This window comes from Meleagris gallopavo, chromosome 8 (assembly GCF_905368555.1).
Source record: "Meleagris gallopavo chromosome 8, MGAL_WU_HG_1.1, whole genome shotgun sequence".
NCBI classification, from domain to species: domain Eukaryota; kingdom Metazoa; phylum Chordata; class Aves; order Galliformes; family Phasianidae; genus Meleagris; species Meleagris gallopavo.
In genome coordinates, this window is record NC_139411.1 from 3335713 (window position 1) to 3357700 (window position 21988).

At 40.5% G+C, this 21988-nt stretch overlaps 1 protein-coding gene across 9 annotated transcripts in view; it reads left to right on the plus strand.

Moving 5' to 3' along the window:
- The window catches only part of PCDH15 (protocadherin related 15), a 682309-nt gene that overhangs the window by 389363 nt on the left and 270958 nt on the right, over nucleotides 1–21988 (plus strand). For all 9 annotated transcript variants that reach the window (XM_085229238.1, XM_085229233.1, XM_085229230.1 and 6 more), the window contains one exon: nucleotides 12357–12422. In XM_085229238.1, the coding sequence (XP_085085364.1) occupies nucleotides 12357–12422 (66 nt within the window). The remainder of the gene's footprint in view (nucleotides 1–12356; nucleotides 12423–21988) is intronic.

Genomic DNA, 21988 nt, shown 5'->3' on the forward strand with positions numbered 1-21988 from the left:
TTCAGCCTGGAGAGAAAAAGACTGAGGTCTTATCAAAGCTTATATACTAAAGAAAATAGGGCCAGGCTCTTTTTGATAGTGCCCAGTGGCAGCCAGGACAAGGGCAGAGGGTGCAAACAGGAACACAGGAAGTTCCATTTGAACGTGAGGAGAAACTTATTTATTGTGGAAGCTCCAGAGGTCCCTTCCAATCACTACAATTCTGAGTGTGCATTTTATGCCAAATACAAAACAGAAGTAGTATTTGTCGGTGCAGATGGAGAATTCCCTGAGAGGAAGCCTGAAGGGTTATTTATGATGCTTTGCTTCTTAGAAGCATTTAAAGGCTTGTTTGAGTCGTCTTTTTTTCTTATTTGAAAACAGCTCAGGAGTTTCTACGTAGGCAACAAACTAGCGTTTCTTGGAAGTACTGCAAAGCTGTGTTGTGGCCTGGCTTCACTAAATCCATTTGACGATGATTGTTTTGTGTGTGACAGGAGAGGATTTTCAAGTTATTCCGTTTTTTTTTTTTTTTTTTTTCAATGTCTGTAGGTACATCTTGTGAGCCATCTGTTCCCATGACCTTTTACTGTTTTCTTGTGTGTTTGTATGTCATTTGTACCTGAACAAACTGATATTCGTAACAGATGCAATGGTAGCAAGATTTTACTGACTTAGGTTTTGTTCATTAGCAGAGATTAATCACTCAAGGATGAGTTGTTGTATGGTCTTCAATTTCCTCGTAGAGGACAGATTTTGTTTACATTTTCTCATCTAAAATGCCACACTCTGTTTCTTACCTGAAGTTCACGAATAATGCTTTTCCTTGGAAAATCTGTTGCACTTCCAATTAAGTTAAGCACCTGCAATTTCTGTTAAGGATATTGATACATTCTGGGAAAGAAGTTTTCATTTGGCCAAGATAGGGTTAGCACTGGTAGCTATTTTAAAGTTTCCCGTTGCGAAGTGGTTGTGTTTTGCTCCTCAGGATAACAATATGGTATCTTCTGCAAGAGTCAGGCTGCTTGTATATGTGCAGCGTGACTTTGGCGTGATAGAGGGTTTTGGCTCAGAAGAGCTCTGGAGTCATTTTTGGATGAGCAAAGCCTCTTTCTGGGCTGCGTTAGCTTCAGATTCACAGTGTAAAGGTAAAGGCACGTCTAAAGACCTGCTTCGTGGTGCTGTTAAATTGAACTGTTTTGTTTAAACTACAACATTTTGTTTCTCTTGAGGGAGGAGGCAGAATGATCTTTCAGATGAAAATTGGCTGGGGATTTAGAAGAAAATGAGCAATACTGGTGCTGAGATTGCAGTGAGATTGAGAATCCTGCTGCCATAGATCGGCCGTAGCTGCTCTTTCATTCTGTTGGGCAGTGTCTCTAAGGTGTACCCATAGCATCCATTTTCTTAATCTCGAGTGCACAACCTGCAGGAAAGCAATATTATTTTTTCTTTAATGAGCTTGAGCACTTGAGCAATTAAGAGGACATAATTGAATGAACCTAATCAAGAAGACATGGAAGCTTGCCTCTGGGATGCTGCTCAAGGCAATTGCTCCTGGTATCTACACTTTTATCTCTTTAGTTAATAGCACCAATGGGTATAGCAGCATGGGCTACTGATTTTGCAGCTCAGGCGCTTAGCAGTTTTGCTTCATTTTCATGCTGTGGGCCTTCTATTCTGCTAAAGAGGTAGTGATTAACAGGTGATGAGAGTCTCTGCTTGGTTCTTAATGTTCTGGGTGCTCAGAGAGGAAGGCTGCTCTATTTTTAGTGTCTCTGAATTGCTCAGCCTGCGAAGCACCAATGAAGCCAGGTGCTGATAGGCATGGTCCCTACCCAGTTCCATAGAATCTCTGAACCTGTTGTTGTCTAATAATTCAAGTAGTTAAGAGCACATTGCTAAGGAAGGATAAACAGAGTGAATGGCTACAGATGAACAACTGCTTTCTTAATTGTAGACTTACAGTAAACAGCATTCATACCCTCGACCAGGTAAGCCATATTTTAGTTAACGTAAAAAGTCATACTTGGTAATGAAATGTGCCCAACACAGCTGTGTGTTTTTCTGTTTTTTTTGTTGTTTTTTTTCTCTGAAAGTCCTTGTGGGTACAACCTTTGGGCGAGTGAGTACAAGAGATATGAGAAAAGTGTCTTAACTGCTTGTTCTTTCAGTATGACCAATGGCTCAGGATTTATTTTCAGTTGTGCAACTACCTAATTCGAAATTCATCAAACTCTCTATTATAGACAGCCTGGGTACGGGGTAGAAGCTGAGAGCATTTGTGTTGGCCACAGTATTTTATCAGCATCAGTTTGTAAGATAACATTAAAAAAAAAAAAAAAAAGGGTTGAAATACAATGGGAGAGAAATTGTCTTGGGCACTACTGGTGCTAAGAAAGCATTTGAAATCTACAGAAATAACTGTGCAATTGCTGTATCATCTGCAGGATTATTTGAAGTGCTGTCTCTTGGATGGAAACCTTATGGGAAGAATTTCAAAGCCTCTTGTCTCTTCATATTCCCACTTAGAAAGGTGAAACTCAGTCCAGCTTTGAGGGATCACTTCTGTTCTGCTGCTGATGGCCTCCGTGTATTCTGTGTTTTCAAATTGTTACGGTTTTGTAGTTTAAGAAATAAACTAACCCTCTCATCTTGGTGATATAAAACTTGTCTTAATACACGTTTAGATGGGATTGCCTTAACAGGAAGACATACTGATATTTCTCCTAATTGGTTAAATGCCATTTTGAAATCTGCTTGGGTGTATGTATTGATTTGGAGGGGAAGAGGAATTGCTAATGGGATGAAGCTGGTACTCTTTTAGCACCTCTAGTTTTTCACAGGAGCTGAAACTCTGAGAAGACCTTGCAAGAATATCAGATGAGTCTGAATTTCTGCCATAAAACATCATCATCTTGTTGAACATGTTTTCCCTTCAATTTTTAACAGTCTTCGTAGTACAAAATTGAATTTCTGCATTTTATGTCAAATAGTCATTAGCGCTTGCAGTAGTTGGTTTGTTAACTGTTGTTATGCTATCTCTACGGTAATCTTTGGCATCATAGGAAGAATAACATGGTTTTAGCAACAGATATTTTTTCCAGTCTCTTCACTTATCTGAGGAGGTAGTGGAAGGTGGAGATTTTGAGGGTAATTGCTATGTCCTATAAGATGCTTCTTTTAAAAATATTTTATAAGTAGGAACAAATTCAAAAGGAAATATTTTGAGGGCTCGGAGTCTTATTGCAAGTGATATGAAATGGCTTCTCCAATATAGCAGAAATGTACTGACTCTGCCTTCTTGCACATCAGCTGTTTTTTGATGATAAACGTTTCTGACAGCTGATATCCCTTTATTGTCACTGGTATTATTAAAAAAAAAAAAAAAAAAAGAAAGGTTAGTATTTGAAGTGTACAAGTTTTGGGAAGAAGAGAAGTCTTCTGGTGCTCTGAGCTTGGAGACCTTGTGCATTGGCATTGGCTCCTTTGCTGCAGAGCCATGTTTTGAGTGTGCTTGGAGTCTTCTGGGAATCCTTTCCTAGTGGGTGCTGGAGACCACCATCTGCTATAGGGTGGGGAGCCACACCAGCCACGAGTCTCATCCCATACTTCTTTATGTTGTGTTACAGGGGAGAGGTCTAAAATATATTAAAAAAAATAATTTCCAAGACCAAGCTTCTTCTTTTTAAGGAGATCCTAGCAAGAGGAACAGACGCTGCTGTAGATGTATGTTCTTGAGAAGATATGATTACCACTGTATGTGGGAAGAACGTGAGTTATAAAATTGAGATTTCATCATTTCTTGCTCAGCAAAATAGGTGTCAGAATTGTGGATTTAGAAGAAAAACAAGTAATATTTCATAGCTATTTAATCCTCAAGTCCTTGCTTTTATAATTATCTAAGGTTCAGGCTGTTTAGACTCGCACTGGTCTGTGTTGGGCAGAGAGCAGCCCAGGCTTGAATTACTGACTTCATCGGACCTTCATTTATTAAGCAGACACTTAAAAGGACTTTTTCTGTGGAATCTCACGGCTTGGCAGTTTTCACAGATGGGGAAGGTGCAGATGGCTGTGACCATCAGACAGGTCTCAGCGTTGTCCACACAAAGTAAGGGAACTTGATGAAACAGGACGTTGATAGTAGGTAAACTGTTGATCACATGTTATTTCCTTCATTCTGCTACTACACCCCTGCTTGGAAATAGGCTTAAAAAGCATCCAGATCTCAGCACTTCTTTTGGCTGGTTGGTTTTCTTTGTTGCTCCAGTTTGGTACAAGGTCTTTTGTTTGACTTATCTACAGCGTTCTGGTTTCAAGACCAAAGGAGAATGCTGTTCACTGGCAACTGAGTCATTCTGTTAAGACACATCTGGATCTGTATTTTAAACATGAACGTCTCCAGGTCAGTACTGCAGTGGGTTGTTTCTGCAGGCAAGATGTAGGCCTATATGAGTATATGAGCAAGGGTATATGAGCAAGAAAATCCTGTAGAGTGCCACAACCGTGGGACGCAGCAACTTGTCCACTCAGCATTGGGCTGCATTGGCCACGATTTAGTGCAGAAAAAAGGAGACAGTTTGAACTGTGCAGTTTATCAGATGCAGGTGTCAAGGTCTGCTTTGGCTGGCTGCTGGTAGCAACACTAGGTGAGTTCAGGAGGATCTGAAGGAGCAAGGTGCCTTGGGGCGAGAAGCCCCCTCATTCCCCATGCCTGCCCCTTGGATTTTCAACCAGTGGATCTTTTCTAGTGTATATTATCAAGTGTTGCTTTCTGAAAAATGTTGTTGAAACGATAATCTTGTAAGAATACAGCTCATTGTATTGGTATTTGCAGATGGCAGTACTCAAAAATTTCACGTGGTCTTTAAAAATGAAAAAATATTCTTCCTGGTGTTCACGCTTCATGGTGTTTGTTTTTGAATGTTCCCTTTGAGGTTTTCTATTAATTCTTCCTTCGTTTCTCCCAGCTAATCCCAGTAAGCAGTCTGGAAGACACCAAATTAAGATGTCCTTGTCTGATGTGTACAAAAAGAATGCTACTCTGAAAGGTGGAAACACCATTCAGGGAGATGAGAGCCCAGAGAACTAAACAAGATTTCAGTGGCAGCGGCCTTAGTGCTGAGCCTGAAGTCTAAAAGTCACGTATAGACCATTTAGGAAGACAGGAATGCATGAGAAGTGTGATAGGGAAAAAGGAATTTCAGAAATACTGAAAACTGTATGAAGCTTTAGTGCTCAGTGCTTAACTGTAGTTAAAAGCAACTGTAGCCAGCTTCTGAAATTTTACTTCATTTGAAGATATTACAGCTGTTCTGAAGTCATCCAGAGCATTTGCATGGTCTTAAAAATTACTTCTGGTTAATAGCACTTGGGGATGTTTCTTGGCGCGGTATCATTTTTTGTGTTTTACAGTGTTTTGGGGCAGAAGTATGACTTTTAAAAAGCTCTGTCAACTCCAAAACTGCTTGTAAAATGCAAGTTGTTGCAGTCTAAAGGAATATTGCTCCAAAGATAGATGGTACTGCGTTTTTCTATAGCAGTAAAAACAAAATAGCCATACATAGCACTTGCAGGGCAATTTCCACGTAGCAGACCCTTTATAGATATTATATCTCTATGAAGATGTTCTGATGTTTTATTTCTCCATTCTTCAAACAAGTCAGCTGTTCAGGCTGCGTATTCTGGATGAAAGCATGTTGTCTGAGGCTATGCGAGCAGAACTTAGAATAGCATTCTTACTCATTTTTTGTCCTTTTTGTGCTTTATTATCTATCAGCATTGCCTTTTCTTCTGTTAGAAGCCAAACCCAAAGGAGATGCAGTCAGATGTAAACAGCTAGATTAAATTGGAGTGGCGTTGTTGGATTCAAGCGATGAATTGTACAGTAGTGCTTAACTGAGCCATTAATTTTCAGCCTGAATCAAAGCACAGAAACTCAGTGTAGTTCTAAGAAGAGTCCCAAACGTGCTGGAATCAAACTCAAGTTTGCTGTTGTTCCTTCCCAGTTTCAACAATTAGAGATGTCTTTCAGGAAGAACTCAAAATAGTCTGTGAAAGCCCTTCTTATGCTATTTTCAATGCAGAGCAATTGCTGCACAAGCCTGCTAATGTAAAGGTTATGCCAAGCTTATCCTAAATGGCACAGCTGTAGTTCTGAATTCAGCAATGCAGGAAACAAGCCAGGACATTTTCCCCTGAATCTGAGTTGCTTAGTTACACGGATAGCTTAAATGTATGGCTCTGTGCAGGTCTTTATTAGGATCAGTCTTCTATAAGTCGAGGTGTTTAGAGAGACCCTTTCATGGCTTTTTTCCCAATGAGCATCTGCTGCTGAATGAGCAGACCCCTCTCTGGGTGCAGCCCACGATACCACTGGCTTTCTGGGCTGCAGGAGCACGCTGCTGGCTCACATCCAGCTTTCTGTCCATCGGGACCCTGAAATCCTTCTCCTCAGGGCTGCTCTCGATCCACACGTTGCCCAGCCTGTGTTTATGCCTGGGCTTCAATTCTGTTTGTGCAGTCCGTAGGTTTGTAGGAGAGCTGCTGTGTGATACATATCACCTTTCACAGTGTTTTCCACGTGGCTTTAATGTGCATGCTAATACTGACTAACTGTTCAATTTAACATTCCAAACCTCACTGGTGCTACAGAAGTGGCTGTAATGCCATAATTGTATGGTGTGTGTGATTTCCAGACTGTGGCAGAAATCCTAGGTCAGCAATGGACGGATGCTGAGAAGGAGGGGAACCATTTTCAACCACCGATGGCATTTAGAATCTGATCTTGGTTCCAGTGACGAATTAGGGAATGAAAATCTACCTTTTATTCTGCCTCCAAAGGAAGTAATTTCCTTCCTTAGTTTTTTGGAATTTTATTGAAGTCTCTCAGATCCAGCTGCATATCTGTTAGGACTGAGTCAGTCTTTTTGGGGCTGCCTGTCGTCCTACAGCCCACAAATGTTTGTTAAAATAAATAAATAAACAAAAAACAAAACCTGCTTAGTTACACTTGAATATCTGAAAGCAAATTTAAATGCAGAATAAAATGTAAAGTAATGTAGAGTACTAATTGGGTATTTTTGAAACAGCTGGAGGAAGAGCTGATGATTAGCAAACTGTAGTGCATTTTTGTTGTTGTTGTTTTAATTTCAGGAGCACCCAGGAGTAGCTGGCAGTTATTGCACTGGGTAATGGTCCTGGGAAGGTTCCATTGGGCTGCTCATTCCCCTGCAGAGCCGTTGGTGTCAGTGTGGCTCTTGACACAGGGGCAGGACTACATAAATCAAATTTTAAAGATCGCTGTGTTACTGGGAGCACCCAGCCCTTCTTGTAAATGATGTGGGAGACCAGATTTGGGTTACAGTCGCTTAAAATTGTAAGGCCGTATGGGGCAAGCCATTTTCATTATTGAACTTTTAAACAGCTAATGTGATTGCATGCCTTGCAGTCATGATTTAATGATCGCAACAGTCAATGGCAGGCACTCCTCCCAACTAATTCAAGTGTTGTATTTAGCTTGAATTTAGAGGTCTGTCAAGTTACAGATATGCAGAGAGGGGCCGTGAGTGGCAGGGGGGAGGAGAAGGCAGCTCATCCATGGCCCCGTGTCACGCTGGATTTCTTTGGCTGTGAAGTGGTTGGCATGGAGGGAAATGCTCCAGGTATTGCAGAGGGTGGACGGGAGATGGCACTGAGGGGGTGAGGATGGGAAGAACGAGGTGGTGATGAGGCAGTGCCAAAATACAGGATTATTCAGGTTGTCGGCTCACACCGTGTGACCTTGGCTGAACATCTTCCTTAGAGCAGTGATTGAGGGTTTCTTCTGAGCTATCTCATTAAAAATAATTAGAAATTAAAATAATGAAAATTAGCTGTCAGAACGCAAGTGGATCTAAGCCATGTAACTGTTCCATGAAGAGTTTATTAAATAGGTTTTCACTAGACTCACAAGGAGACAGGCACTTTGTCTGCCCTGGCTTTGATCAAGTAATTGTAAAGCAAAAGCACTAGCTAGAGGAAGCTGGAGTTAATGACAGGAACAAAAATGCAGGCTCTTAGGAAATCCTTTGTAGCTTCTTGCTTTGTTTGCCTGATGACTACTGCCTTTTCTGGGAGATGCTTGTGTTCGGGGGACCTTGCTGCATCACGAGTACGTTTACCAGTGCTGCTGCTCAGACAAAAAACAGGATTCTACTGTGACAACTGTAGCTAGGGAAGCTCGTTTATACATGACTTTTCTTCAAGTGAGTTCAATTAAGCATGATAGGACTTCCGTGACCACTCCATTATGCCCAGGAATTTCACGGGGGCAAGATACCTCTTGTCAAAGGAACCATGTGATGGAAGTAAACCATCCCATCTTAGGAACTGCAGAGGTCTTATTAAAAACAACAGTCGTTAGCTGGGTGAGCATCAGTGTTCTGGTATGATAATCTGCAACGCTGACTTGGAAGAGTTGAAAATCTCCAGAAGACTTATATGGAGGATTATAGTCAAATAGAAGGTATTTCAAAACAAAACTGAAAAAAAAAATGTGTTAAGACTTCCTTCATAAGTCAGCTTTGCTGCTGCAATTATCTATGCTTGTTTCTGTTGAATAAAACCATTTATTACTGTGAAGTAATTTCTCTTTTTATAAAACTTGAGAAAAAAACTGAAATTTGTAATAATGCTAAGAACCATTTCTGTGTAATCTCGTAAGCAAATTAGGGTAGTTTTTGAAAATGAAGAACTTGGGTTTTTCTGCTTTTCCTGTGGAAAGGGTGTTCCAGGATCTGCTTTATCTTCCAGTCTAAAATAAAAAGTAGTTCAGGCTGGAAATCCACTTTCTTTTTGTGGTCTGCTGTTTCTCCTTTGCGCTCACAGTAAGGTGCTTGGTTTTTCCATGTGTGCGCGTGCTCAGGTAGTGCTCTTTTGTTTAACTGTTTAGTGTTTGCTCTCGATATTTACCCATGTGTGTTTTTAGAAAGATTTCCTTTCCCTAGGCTAAGCCATTCAACCCTCGGTCATCTTTGTAGGATGGTCTCTCCATCCAGCTGATGGTAGGAGTAAGCTTTCCGTGCACCTCTTTCCCTTGGAAGATGATGTTCACGTACCCAGTGTTTCCCTCAAGGTCTTCCTGCTATTTATGACATACGACTCATCTTGAAAGGTTTTAGTTTTAATTATCTCTCTTGGAATTGGAAATTCACGTAGCCCTGCAGTTTTAAACTTACGTATTCAGTGTGCGCTGGTGAGCACAAAACTAGAGAAGGCTCTGGCATTATTAATATCTGGCATATTTAATTAATATCTGGCATAATTAATATCTGGCATATTGTCTTTCAGAAGGGGATGGAGGAATGACAGACATCCTAAAACACACTCGTATCTGGTATTTGGCTAGTGCTGGAGTAGTTAAAATCATATGAAATGATAATCTGTGCTACCAAACTGCAAGTGGTCACAGTTCTTTTTAGTCGGCACCATGAAAATGATCCACAGCTGTATATGTATACGCCCTGCTAGACTTGTTTTACTGTAGCTGTAAAATCAGGTTTTGCTGTTGCTCTAATCTTTTGATTACAATCTATCTCATGAAAAAAAATCATTGCTTCGTCTGCCCACGCTCACTTTAAATCCTTTGCAAGTGACCAAACTTCCAGGTGTGCTGTACCTTTTCTCTGAGATTTTTTGAATCCAGAGTTCAGTGCCGAGCATTCGTTTTAAGCGTATTTTGTAATGGCTTGATTCTAATGCTAAAAATCCTGCTGTGTTTGGTGGAAAGCCAATCAATCCTAAGCTTTTTTTTTTTCTTTTTTTGGTATTCAGAGTCATGATTACTGTTTAGTAAGGAGTGTTCATTCTGCGGGATTAAAATTTCTCCCTGGTTTTGATTTCGTTTTGGTGATGTGTGCAGTGATTGTTGCTTTGTGACAAACAACAGACCACTCATGAAAACACTCTCAGCACATTTATATCATTGAGCTTCGTTGCACTCACAAAGAGCATGTCAAAGGGTTGTTCAGTTAGCAGCTTGTAAACTTCTTGAAAATTCTAAAGAATGTCTGTGGAAAAGGTTGGGGCCATATTAGTTATGATCCTGTTAGTTTTACAGCAACCAGTAAATAGAATAAGAGCATGAAAAAAAATCTGTGTTTCAGGTAGATAAGCAAATAGTACTTATCTTTCCAGAAATTGCTCCTAGCGGTGAAAACAGCAATGGAATGGAAGGTGTAGTTTTTCAAGTGGTCTGTTTACTCTGCTAATGCCTAAAAGTAATAACAGAAAGTACTGTAAGCAAAAGGTGTGCAATGTTTATGTATCCAACTAGAATGCATGAGAATATAAAGAGCTGAGCATTTGCTCACCAAACTTGCATAGACTTCTTAGGATAGCAAATGAAGCAGGTACATGAAACTACTGCTAAATGAATAGGAGAATGTGTGTGCCCACATCAGCTTTCTGCATTTTATCTTCTGAGCAAGGTTTGCCCACATGGCTTTTAAAAATAAGTAAATAGATAAATGATGGGACTGTGGTATCATTAGTGACAGTTCAGATAGCATTTGGGATATTCATAATATATATAATACTCCAATATATATATATATTCATAATATATATAATACTCCAAGACTCGTGCTGTCAGGTATGATGCCCATACTGTTCAGCTGCACTCACCAGCCCAATAGCAAAGCTGTCACTGAAGAAAATCATCATGCCATGGAGTTGCCCTTTGGAGGTCTCACCTGAGCAGGCATCTGGATAAATGCTTTGCTGCTTTCATCTTGCTTTGTAGATGTGGTCCATGCGGGGGCAAATTACTGCATGGAATTAGCTGCTGCACTTCTGTTGAAGTCAGTGAGTGTGTCATTTTTACTGTAGGCTGGGTGTGTTTTATCTCTCCTTGCTGTTACTTTTAGCTTACAGATGATTTTGTATTGGGATTTTGCCTCAAGTATTTAGACTTCTCAAAAGATACAGTGATGCTCCAGCGCTTGGGTAGAAACCATACAGAAACTCTGTCCCTTCGGGTCAAAGCCAGCTGTAGCCATAGACTCATAGACTCACCAAGGTTGGAAAAGACCTCCAAGATGATCCAGTCCAACCATCCACCTGCCACAAGTATTTCCCACTAACCCATGTCCCTCAGTACAACATCTATATTCCTTGAACACTCCAGGGGTGATGACTCTACCACCTCCCTGGGCAGCCCGTTCCAGAGCTTGACTTCTCTTTCAGAGATGAAATTTTTCCTGACATCTAATCTGTATGTGTAATATCCTATGGCATCCTCCTGGCTGGGCCCATGCAAGTTCTATATGCAGTTCTGTATTGAAAGGGGAAGGAGAAATCTTTTCTCATAGCACGCTGTTTTAGTGGCACTGTGAGGCTCTTTTAAAAGTGAAAAGTACTTCTTAATTAACTTTTTATTTTTCTTCTGTGTGGTTTGGAGAGGTAATATTTTTCTTCTGTTTAATATGGAAAACGAAATTGTTCACAAAATGTTCATTGCGAGTAGTATACCTGTTTTTATATTTTTTAGGACTACACCTATGCGTTTGCTAGCTCTGCATGTACTGCTTTTATCTTTGAAGCTATCATTTCTGTAAAGCAACAAAATCTTACTTATTTTCTTTCGTTATTCTGCTCTGCTTCCATTGATGCCTCTAAACTTTTGACTCCAGACTGGCAATATGAGGGTAAGATGGCAAAATGAAACTTCCTGAACATTGCTTGTCTGTCTTTAATCTTTATTTTCCTTTGAACATTATTAAAACTCTTTTCACTCCCCTTTATTAAATCCTTTTGTTGCAATTAATTCAAATTCTTTGTTTCTGTTGTGAAGCTTTAATTATGATTTATACCTTTTAACCATTCCCTTGTTTGTTTTTCTTTCTTTGGGATAAATTACCATCATATTATACCTGTCCTGAAGGACTCTGCTTCACTGTGGTCCCTGCAAGGCACAGAGATGTCTGTAGTGTAGCCATCAATGCTGTAGTGTGGTATGTGATGAGGATTTGGCGTGTGTAGTTGTGATATGGGAAGGCAAGCTCACTAAGAGAGGATGTAGCAAGCCATGTAGTTCATGCTCTTTAACTGTTAGTTTTAAGAAATGGATCAGCATCTGAGATTTTAAATTCTTGGTCATGGAATTCTCGTTTGCTTTACAGAGTTTAGTTGAGGAAAAGATAAATGAGGAGCTCAGATTTTGATCCTCTGACTGTAAATGAGCTGTAAACTGTTGTAGCATACACATGTCATATTTCAGAGATGCTTCTCTTCGGTATGCTGAATATGCAAAATCACAAAACAGACCAAAAAAAAAAGAACAAAACACAAAAACCTTTCTCTGGAATCAGAAGTAACTTCTCTTTTTATCTTTATAGATTGCAAGTTGGCCAGAACAGGTCCTCCAGCCACAATAGTTCCCATTGATGAAGAGAGTCGGAACGGTGAGTGCCTTTTGTTCTCATGACACAGCTGCGGTCTCTGGTTGGGGCAGAGGTGCCTGTGTCTGGTCCGGCAGCTGGGAACCCTATGCTCTGCTCTGAGAACTGGCCTGTTAAAACCTCTGACAGTGAGCTATGGTGGTGGGAAGGGCAAAAGGATCCACTTTTGTGAGAGCTGCTGCTTTTTACTGACAGTTACACATCTTAATGACTTGGCTCTTTCACCTTGGGTTGCTCTCGTGAGAACTTTTCTTCTTTTACAAAGTACTTAGACCAGAGTTATTTGTAATACATGAGCAAATTAACTACCTGTTTGCTTCTATGTGTGTTTATTGTTACCCACTGAGTTCTTATTCTTTGGACATCTCTCTGTTTGATCTCCTTTTTGTTTAGATTTTTACTGTGGTAAGGTAAGACTTGAAAGCTCCTTTCTCTGAAGTTTGATTAGAATGTTAATGTTGTATTTTGGGTCTCCCATGCAGCTTTCAGAAGGTTCCTTGTTTGTTGTTGTTGTTTGGTATGAGCATTAGTTACAGATACCTCTGTGGCACAACTACTCAGTCGTGGGATTTGATGCTTATGTGTGTGTTACCCTCCTGGGAAGGTGTCAGATGCTCTTGAGTGGCAAAAGCCCTTGATTTACATGTCAGTGGTACTGAAGCTTGTGTAGCTCTTTTTCTCATGTACTAGCAGCAACTGAGTTTTATATCTGAAGAACGTGGTGTGAAGAATAGTGCAAAAGAAATTAAAAAAAAAAAAAAAAAAGCCGGAAGTTGATTGTAGTCATCTGAAGCATAAACAAAAATAAGGAGCAATAAGAATTTTGCATGCTGTGATTGGTAGTTGGATATGGTTTCTTAGTTTTCTTTATGTTGAAGTCAATGTTTATTAAATATTGAAAATTTCTTCCCTACGAGAAGACTGTTGAATGGTGGGAAGAGGTGTGTTTTTTCCTCACAGCTTTACACGTGTCTGCAAAGATTCAATTCCTGAATTCCTATGAACCATTAATACCCCATTAGCTAAGTCATATGGGAAGCAGAAACCGGAACTGGCGTTGTCGATAATGGAAACGACACACCTCATCTGTAAGCCACAATATGTGTTAAAGTAATGGATCTCCTGGGAAGCCATCTCTAGGATTGAAATGTCCTCAGATGCTCGGCAGACCTCTATTGAAGCGGTAGGTTGCATCCTCCCCACTGCTGTGTGTGACTGAAGGTAATGGAGGTTGAATCCAAAGCCTGCAGCTCAGCAGTTGGATCAGGGCTACTACTCGTTGACTTTAAGATCTGTGGGAAAAAATGATTCAATACGCTTAAGCTGATGAGTAGATATTTTAACTAAAATAGGCATAGCAAAGGATGCTTTGCAGCTGGCAGCATCTGCTGCTTTCCTGACGTCTTCTGGTTCAGTGGAAATGCTTTAGCTTGCTAAAATCTGTGTGGAGCCACACTAAGCAGTGGGTACTGCAACGTAATTGCTTAAATGCACACTTCTGTGTATCAGAGAGTCAGAGACTGTTGGGATAAGAGTATGACAGAGTAACTGATGGAGCCATGTTGTCTTCTGTTACGTTTTCTATGTGGAACTGCACCAGTGTGTTTTTTCCACCATTCTTGGTCGTGTTCACATGCTTTGCATTATACTTACATGCCACGTCTAGCCATGTCGTTGCAGTGTTGGAAAAATACAACATACCACTGTTAACAATGCTATTTTAATAGAGTTTATCTTCATTTTCCCTGCACCAAGTGTTTCTTCTCAGCGTACAGAGTTTAATCATGACTAAATTATGTAGTCTCTGAAGAGTCTGTGCAAATCTCTTTGGGGCTTTTTGGCATTTGGCAAACACAGGTAAGTGCAGTGAGTCTCACTGGCTTGTCATGAGAAGGTTGCTGTGGTTTAATGCAAGTGCACTGAGAATAGCATTTCTTAACAAATGTGATGTTCTGGTCTTTTCCTGCCTTTCCTTTCTGTTTCAGAAAAAATCATGAATTAAGGAGTTGAAGGATGGAGAAGGTTCTTCAGCATGTTAATATCTTCCAATAGATCTGTCCTACAGAAATGTCTTTGGCATTATTGCTTCATTAATACTTGGTGTATTTGACTATTTAGCAGTTCCAATTGGATCTGGATCGGGCCCAGGCACATAGTAACATTTCGTTAAATTAGAGCACACAGTACAGAGTTTATTCTGGCTTTATTTTCATGTAGGAAGAAAAATTATACATTAAATATAATCCAGTCTGCCTGTTGGAGTTGACCCTTGCACAATGTTGTGAGCAAATTCTAGCAAGATAAGTGGACTTGTTTTGACTTGGTTGTGCCGTGTAGCTGCATGGTGCTAAAACCAGTACTGAAGTGCTATTTGGTTTGACCCTGGATTAGCACCTCTAGGCTGATTGTGGAATACAGGTGTTGCTTGTTGGAGCCTCCTTAAGTCCAGATTAACAACAGGTACACGTGCTGGTTCAGATCCAGTCTAGGCTGTACCTGGAAAGTTAGGGTCAGATGGTCAGTCTAGCCAAAGAAGAAAGCCCGCTGCGTGGTGTGCGCAGCATAGGCAAATACTGTCATCCCGTGTTCTGGATGTTTTCTTGCCATTTAGGAGTTTGGGCCATAGAAATCCTTGGAGAACAGTGTATAACTGAGAAAATTGCAGCCAAAGCTGCAGAAAAGGGGACTTGCTGACTTATGCTGTGCACCTTGGCTTTGATGTGGGAAGCACGCAGCGGGCTGTAATGTTAGAAGATAACCAGTTGTGGTTGGCTCTCTTTGTTGTTCTGGCAAAGCTTTCTTTTAGAGTTAACAATTTTTTGAATGCTCTAACCTCAAACTTCCTCATAATGGAGGAAAATCAGCAGATAATCTATGGTTTAATAACGTCCTTTTGAGAAACGCCTTTTTCTTTCATGACTTCCATACTTGATTGCCAAATACGGAAATTACCTCCTGTATTCAGAGATGCATCTAATTAAGACTAAGGCTTATTTGTTCTTAATCAGCTGTCCAAAGAATCAAATTAGTGGCACATTAGTAGTCTTACTGAGGCATAACGAATTTCTATTTTCAAGGTAGGTTAAATATCCTAAATAGCGTAGCTGTTCTTATTAGGTAAGAAGACTTAGAATGAAACAGGCAAAAACCAAGTGCAAGAACTAGAAGTTCTGAGATTTTTTTTACACTCACCTAATAAATGTTTTCAACAAGATTGAATATGGAGCATTTTGTATAACTTTCACTTGTTTTCCTCCTGTTCGTCATGTCAGCAGCTGGCTCAGACATGAGGCTGCTCCAACTGCTACCTTGAGTTGTTCAAATTGTAAATGAGAGCATCACTTTTTAGCTAACATCTTAGATTTACTGCGTGAATTCATGACGTGAGGGAAGGAGGTCTAAATTTGTAAGTATAGTTTAGTTTCATTCATGACTGTTCTCTTCCATTTGGAAATAATATATTTTTAATATATTTTAATATTTTTAATATTTGAAAAAATTAACAATTTCGTATAAAAGCCATGAATCGATTTGGTGTCTAGTGCTATTTTTATGTCACAAATGTGAATTCACATTTCTGGATTTTTCATGGAGAAGTGCATGAAGACTTGAATTAGCTGTGAAACAAATGAGTTGCATATTTCTTTTTTTTATTATTCATGAGCACAGTCATCAATAATGGCCAATATTTAAGAAGAGTGTTTGTTAAAAATATCAATGATTCTATTTTTTCATGTTTTTTTAATGGTACATTGTAAGAAAAAATAGTGTCAAAAAGCAGGATGTAATTTGGGGTGAGAGCTGGAGAGTAAGGAACGTGTCTTTTAGAAACTGATTGACTGATTGCTAAGGGTAGTAAATACAGTTAGAAAGTTGGAATTACTGAAATGTTTTTGTGCTGTCAGCTGTCCGGAATGTATCCTAATGTGGTGTTGATGCTCTTTTGGGAAGGTGAATTAGCTTTAAATTGCCTTCAGGGATGAGGTGTTTTTTTTCCCCCCCTTGCCTTCATAATGAACTTTATGTCTACTTGTTGAGGTTATTTGGACTGATCAGTCATTTGGTGTAGCATTTTGTTGTCTGGGCGCACACATGGGTGCCACTTCTTGGCTCAGTTTGCACCAGTGTAAATCTGTCTCGTGTTTGTGACTCTTACTGCACCCACAGGCACTCATTCAGTTGTGAGCTACTGAGCTTTGCTCACTAAATATGGAATAACTGTATAAGTAATGAGTTATGAGTAGATCAGGCAAGATCCACAGGTCTTTCCCAGCCTTGGCATTTAAAATGACCAAGATTTGGAATTTAACTCTATTCTGTAGTAGATAAAAGTTAATTTGAATAATGGTTATGCTGTGTAATCCTGAGGCTTTTTTAAAATGCATTTGAGATATACTTTTTTTAGTGGAAATCCTCTCCAAATGATTTAAAGTTTCTCTGTGCAGCTCCTCTTTGACAGTTTTAGTAGTCAGAATAAATTATTCATACTAAATTGTGATAATTAATATGTACATATTCTCAGATTGTCAGTTTACCTTTGTAAATGAAGAACTGTATATTTCAACAATTTATTTCTTTCACATGATTTTGAAACATTGAATGTAATTTTACTCTCAATATTCCTTTTCTTTACAATTCCGAAAAAGCTGTGCAAGGATAGGAGTATTTAATGTATTTTAAGCCTGCATAAAATCCTTTTTGTTCTGGGGATTGGGTGATGATTGTCTGAGCAGTCCTCCTGTGGTAATTTCTAGACATGCTGGGTTGCACTGCGAGATGTATGGTTTTACCTATTGTTTTGACATGTATGCCCGCAGTAGGCCACAACTGCAAAGCTCTGTTTTCATGTTATAAAGCAAGTCAAAAGGAGCCCAGGAAAAATCTGAGAGAAGCACAGAATCACAGAATGGCTTGGGTTGAAAGGGACCTCGAGGATCATGAAGCTCCAACCCCCCGCAACATGCAGGGCCACCAACTTCCCCGTTTAATACTAGCCCAGGCTGCCCAGGGCCCCATCCAGCCTGGCCTTGAACACCTCCAGAGATGGACGGGGCATCCACAGCCTCTCTGGGCAGCTGTTCCAGCACCTCACCACTCTCATAGTAAAGAACTTCCCCTTGACATCCTACCTAAGTCTTCCTTCTCTCAACTTCAAAACATTTCCCCTTGTCCTGCAGTTACCTGCCCTTTCAAAGAGCTGACTCCCCTCCTGTCTGTAGGCTCCCTTTAGGTACTGAAAGGCTGCAATGAGGTCACCCCACAGCCTTCTTTTCTCCAGGCTGAACAAGCCCAGCTCCCTCAGCCTGTCTTTGTAGGGGAGGTGCTCCAGTCCCCTGATCATCTTTGTGGCTCCTCTGGACCCTCTCCAACAGCTCCCTGTGTTTCTTGTACTGGGGGCTCCAGACCTGGACACGGTACTGCAGATGGGGCCTCATGAGGGCAGAGTAGACAGGGACAATCACCTCTCTGACCCTGCTGACCACCCCTCTGCTGATGGAGCCCAGGATACCATTTGCTTTCCGACTGCTGGCTCATCGTAAGTTTTTCATCCATCAAGACCCCCAGGTCCTTCTTTGCAGGGCTGCTCTCAAGGACTGCTCCTTCTAGTCTGTATGGATGCCTGGGATTTCTCTAGTCCAAGTGCAAAACCTTGCACTTTGCTGTGTTGAATCTCACTAGGTTCACCCAGGCCCACCTTTCCAGCCTGTTGAGTCCCTCTGAATGGCATCCCTTCTTTCCACCATGTCAACCGCACCACTCACCTTGCTGTCATCAGCAAACTTGCTGAGGGTGACTCGATTTGATAAAGATGTAAATGAGCACCGGTCCCAAGACAGAGCCCTGGGGGACGCCGCTCGTTACCAGCCTCCACCTGGACACAGAGCCACTGATCACAATCCTCTGTCTGTGGCCTTTCAACAATTTCTTATCCATCGAGTGGTCCACCCATGAAATCCACATCCCTCCAACTTGGAGATAAGGATGTGGTGGGGGACCATATCAAAGGCCTTGCACAAGTCCAGGAAAAGTGTCAAGAAACTTATACTGAAATCTTTGTTTGCAGCATGTTCCAAAGCTTCCAAAAGCAGGATATCTTTGCCTGACAAGATTTCGAACAGAGAATACTGCTTTTCACAATCTGTGTGCAGGGCTGCATCTTGCACTTCCTTTTGTCATGGGTGAAGGTGGGCACTGTAAAACTGCTATGAGAAACAAGGGTAGTGTGTATAGATCAGCTTGACAAGCTGGATATTGCGTTTATTTATTTTCCTTATTTTCGCCAAGCAGCACTGCTTTTACTGGTGCCCATGACTAATCTAATTTTTGCCAGGTTCTCTTACTCTGAAAGCTTTCTTTGTGTGAAAACATGACTTACATTTGGCATGCTCCTCTGTTAGAAAATCTCTTTGCAGGGCACGTAGAATTGTTTGGGTTAGAAGGGCCCTTTAAGGTCATCTAGTTTTTCTGGTTTTATACCTGAATTAATTTGGAGCCTGACACAAGAAAATAGCACCTGCGGCATAGGGTTGGAAGCAGCATTGCCATTTATTCAGATCAGTAAGTTGCTGATGAAAGCCTGCGGAGAAACCTGCTGTGCATGGTTGGACTTAACCAGTGAGCAGGCAGGTGGATTTACAACACATTGGGATTAATCTTAGCGTGGGGATCTCTTTTTTAGTGTAACTTGGATGTATCCCAGAGGACATGGGTATGGAGGGTCAGTTTCATCTGCAGAACCTGCATGTGTGGATAGGTATCTCATAAGCTTTTTTGAAAGATAGAAGATACTAGGTTTTTAAGCCTACTTGGTTTAGATGATGGTCAAAGGTCTGAGCCAATTCAGTACTCTTCAAAGTCCAGTTAGACGCCTGTTAATGTGCTGAATAGTGTGATGGGATCCTAAATTGGCTTCCTTCTCTCTCCTGTCCCAAAAGGATTCCTCACTTAGTTTGAAAAGGAAGCATTTTTTATGAAAACACTCAAAAACTAGATGGAGGCTTACTGAGAAGACCATGGAGCTGCTGAAAGAGGGAAGCAAAGTTTGTGAGCAAATCCTATTGCAGTCCTTCCCATTTTATCTCTTTCTCTGTAGGGTTAGTTTTCGAATAACATCCCAGATTGGAGGGTGGAAAGAAGATGTGCTCAGGCCTTTCTGAACCATGCTGAAAGTCTTGTAATTTTATGTAGGACTTCATGTTACAGTGCCTGCTAGCATGCTCCTCCACCTTCCCTGGCGTGCCTCAATTTCCCTGCTGTTTTGGCAAGCACACCCTATGGAAAACAGTTTGACCTAGGGGATAGTGTCCAGTATCAGGTCAGGGCACCCTTCTTACTCTGCTGCTTACTCTTCAGTAAAGCATAATGTACAGAATCATAGAAAATATGGTGAGAAATTGAGCTGTTGCAACAGCCTTATGATGTGCCTAAGAACCTTTGAAGGTCTGTTCCCTCAGAGCAAAAATTCCATTTCTTTGCTAAGACAGTTCTGAAAATTTACCCGCTTCTGGCAACATCAACTCAGTTTTAATCTAAAATTGCAATACAATTGCAGTACTTTTTCACATCTGAATGAAAAGGTACAGCTTTTGCATCACATATTCTCCAACATGCACTCGAAGGTGTGCATAGAACCTGATCTGGAGAGTAACAAGCTGTTGTTGATAATTTCATAAGCATTGATAATTTTTTTTTTTAAGTGAAAAAAGTAGTTGGTGGTCAGCTCCTAACTTCCTTCATTCTTTTTCTTTTATTGCTTTATTTCTGTTTGGTTCACTTAGAATGGCAGATAACTCAGGATGTGTTTTTCTCTATCAGTTTCTTTGTGTGTTTAAGCAGCAAGTTGCTCTGAAAGCAGTAGTTAAAGCTTTCTTTGAACTTTAAAACACTGAAAAGAATAACACGTTACTGCTTATGTTGAACAGCAGAGTGCTTGTAAGAGTGTTATAATTCAGCAAATGATGGATTTCAAAGCTTTGACAGGCTCAAGCATACATTGTATGTTGTTTTATTTTAAGTAGTCTCATGTGAATCCTTCTAGTAGATTTCCAAAGTCCCGTTAATCAAACCAAATACTATTCTCCTCAATTCTGACTTTTTTCTTATTCTTCTTCATTCCTTTGCCATTTTTCTTCATTACTTAATGGTATTTTGCAATTAATCCTTCTGACCTAACGGTTTTAGAAGGACGCAACTTGATTAAAATAAATGACCAAGTCTCAACCTTCCACGTACCTGCCTGTATTTTATTAACGTCTTCCTACTGATAATTTCCCTTTGATATACCTATCCTGTCTTCTGGAGCTGTGGTCAGGGGAACAGCGGTCAACAGTTTGGTCTCAAGAGAGAGAAATGTCTTGGTGTCCGTACCTGCAGAGTAACTAAAGCTGTAATTAACTGGGAGTTCCAAATTACCTTGCTGCTGTTTTTCAGGAGCCGGTGTTGTTTTAAGACCCAGCTTGATTCGCCGCCCCTCAGGGCAGAGCTCCTGTGTACCAAGCAGGTGTTTTATTATTGTTTGGGGTGCGTGTAGGAGGTGCCGCGGCTGCGGTACTGAATGCCTTCAGAATGAAAATTAAACTCAACTTGTACAGAGCGCGAGGCTTGTTGGGCATAAATTCTTGTTGTAGCTTAATTATTTCGTGCCAAGTCCTAAATCAGCCCAAATGTATATTAGTTCTTTTCAGAAGAATAATTATACGTGACTGCCGCCAGGCATTAAGTTTTATTTTTCTGGATGGTTTATGAGACCAATGAAAAATCTGGCAACTATTGCTTCCGAGAGGCACTGCTGAGCATTTGTGTTGAGCCTATTATTTTGTCACTGTCATAACAAGGTGAAGTTTAAAAGAGCAATTCAGTGATAAATTATCATCCTCACAAGAAATTAATAGTTTTGAAAAGGGCATCCCTGAGGAAAGCAGTATCTGAGAAGAAGGCTGATGTTCTCCAGTGGGTGTCTGTTTTTTGATAGTTTTTCTCTGAGCTTGGTGGTTGTTGTTTTGTTGTTTTTTTGTTTTTTTTTTTTTTCCTTTTGTGATTACTCATCCTGTTACCCCTCATAGTTCCCCCACCCTCATGTTTATGCATCAGGAGTTTCACCCAGCCTGAGATGGAGGTCAATTGCTGGTCCAACTCTGTCAGGGCTCAAAGCTGAAGGCAGACTTTTGCATTAAGACGTGTCCAAAACACTCCAGGTGGTTAAGACTTGGACCTTGCATATTGCTCCCTGAGTCTGTCTAAAGTAGCTTTTTACCTTCAGAAGTTAGTTTGTGTTTCCAGAGAGCAGTTCATTTCTAGCTTTGCCTTGATCTCACCTCTATCCAGTTGCCAAGAGATGGCCGTTCATTCATTGTTTCTTTTCTTTCTTATATCATGCTGACACAACTCCCAGTGGTTGTTTTTTCCCCCTCCCCCCCCCCCTTTTTTTTTTCTCCTCTACTTCTTAAATCCTGTGATTTTATTTTATTGCTTTGTAGTGATAGAAATGTTAAAGATGAAATTTGCCTTTATTTTCTTAAGGAAACATTTAGTTGGTTTCAGCCAAGTTTACTTAAAAACAAAAACAAAAA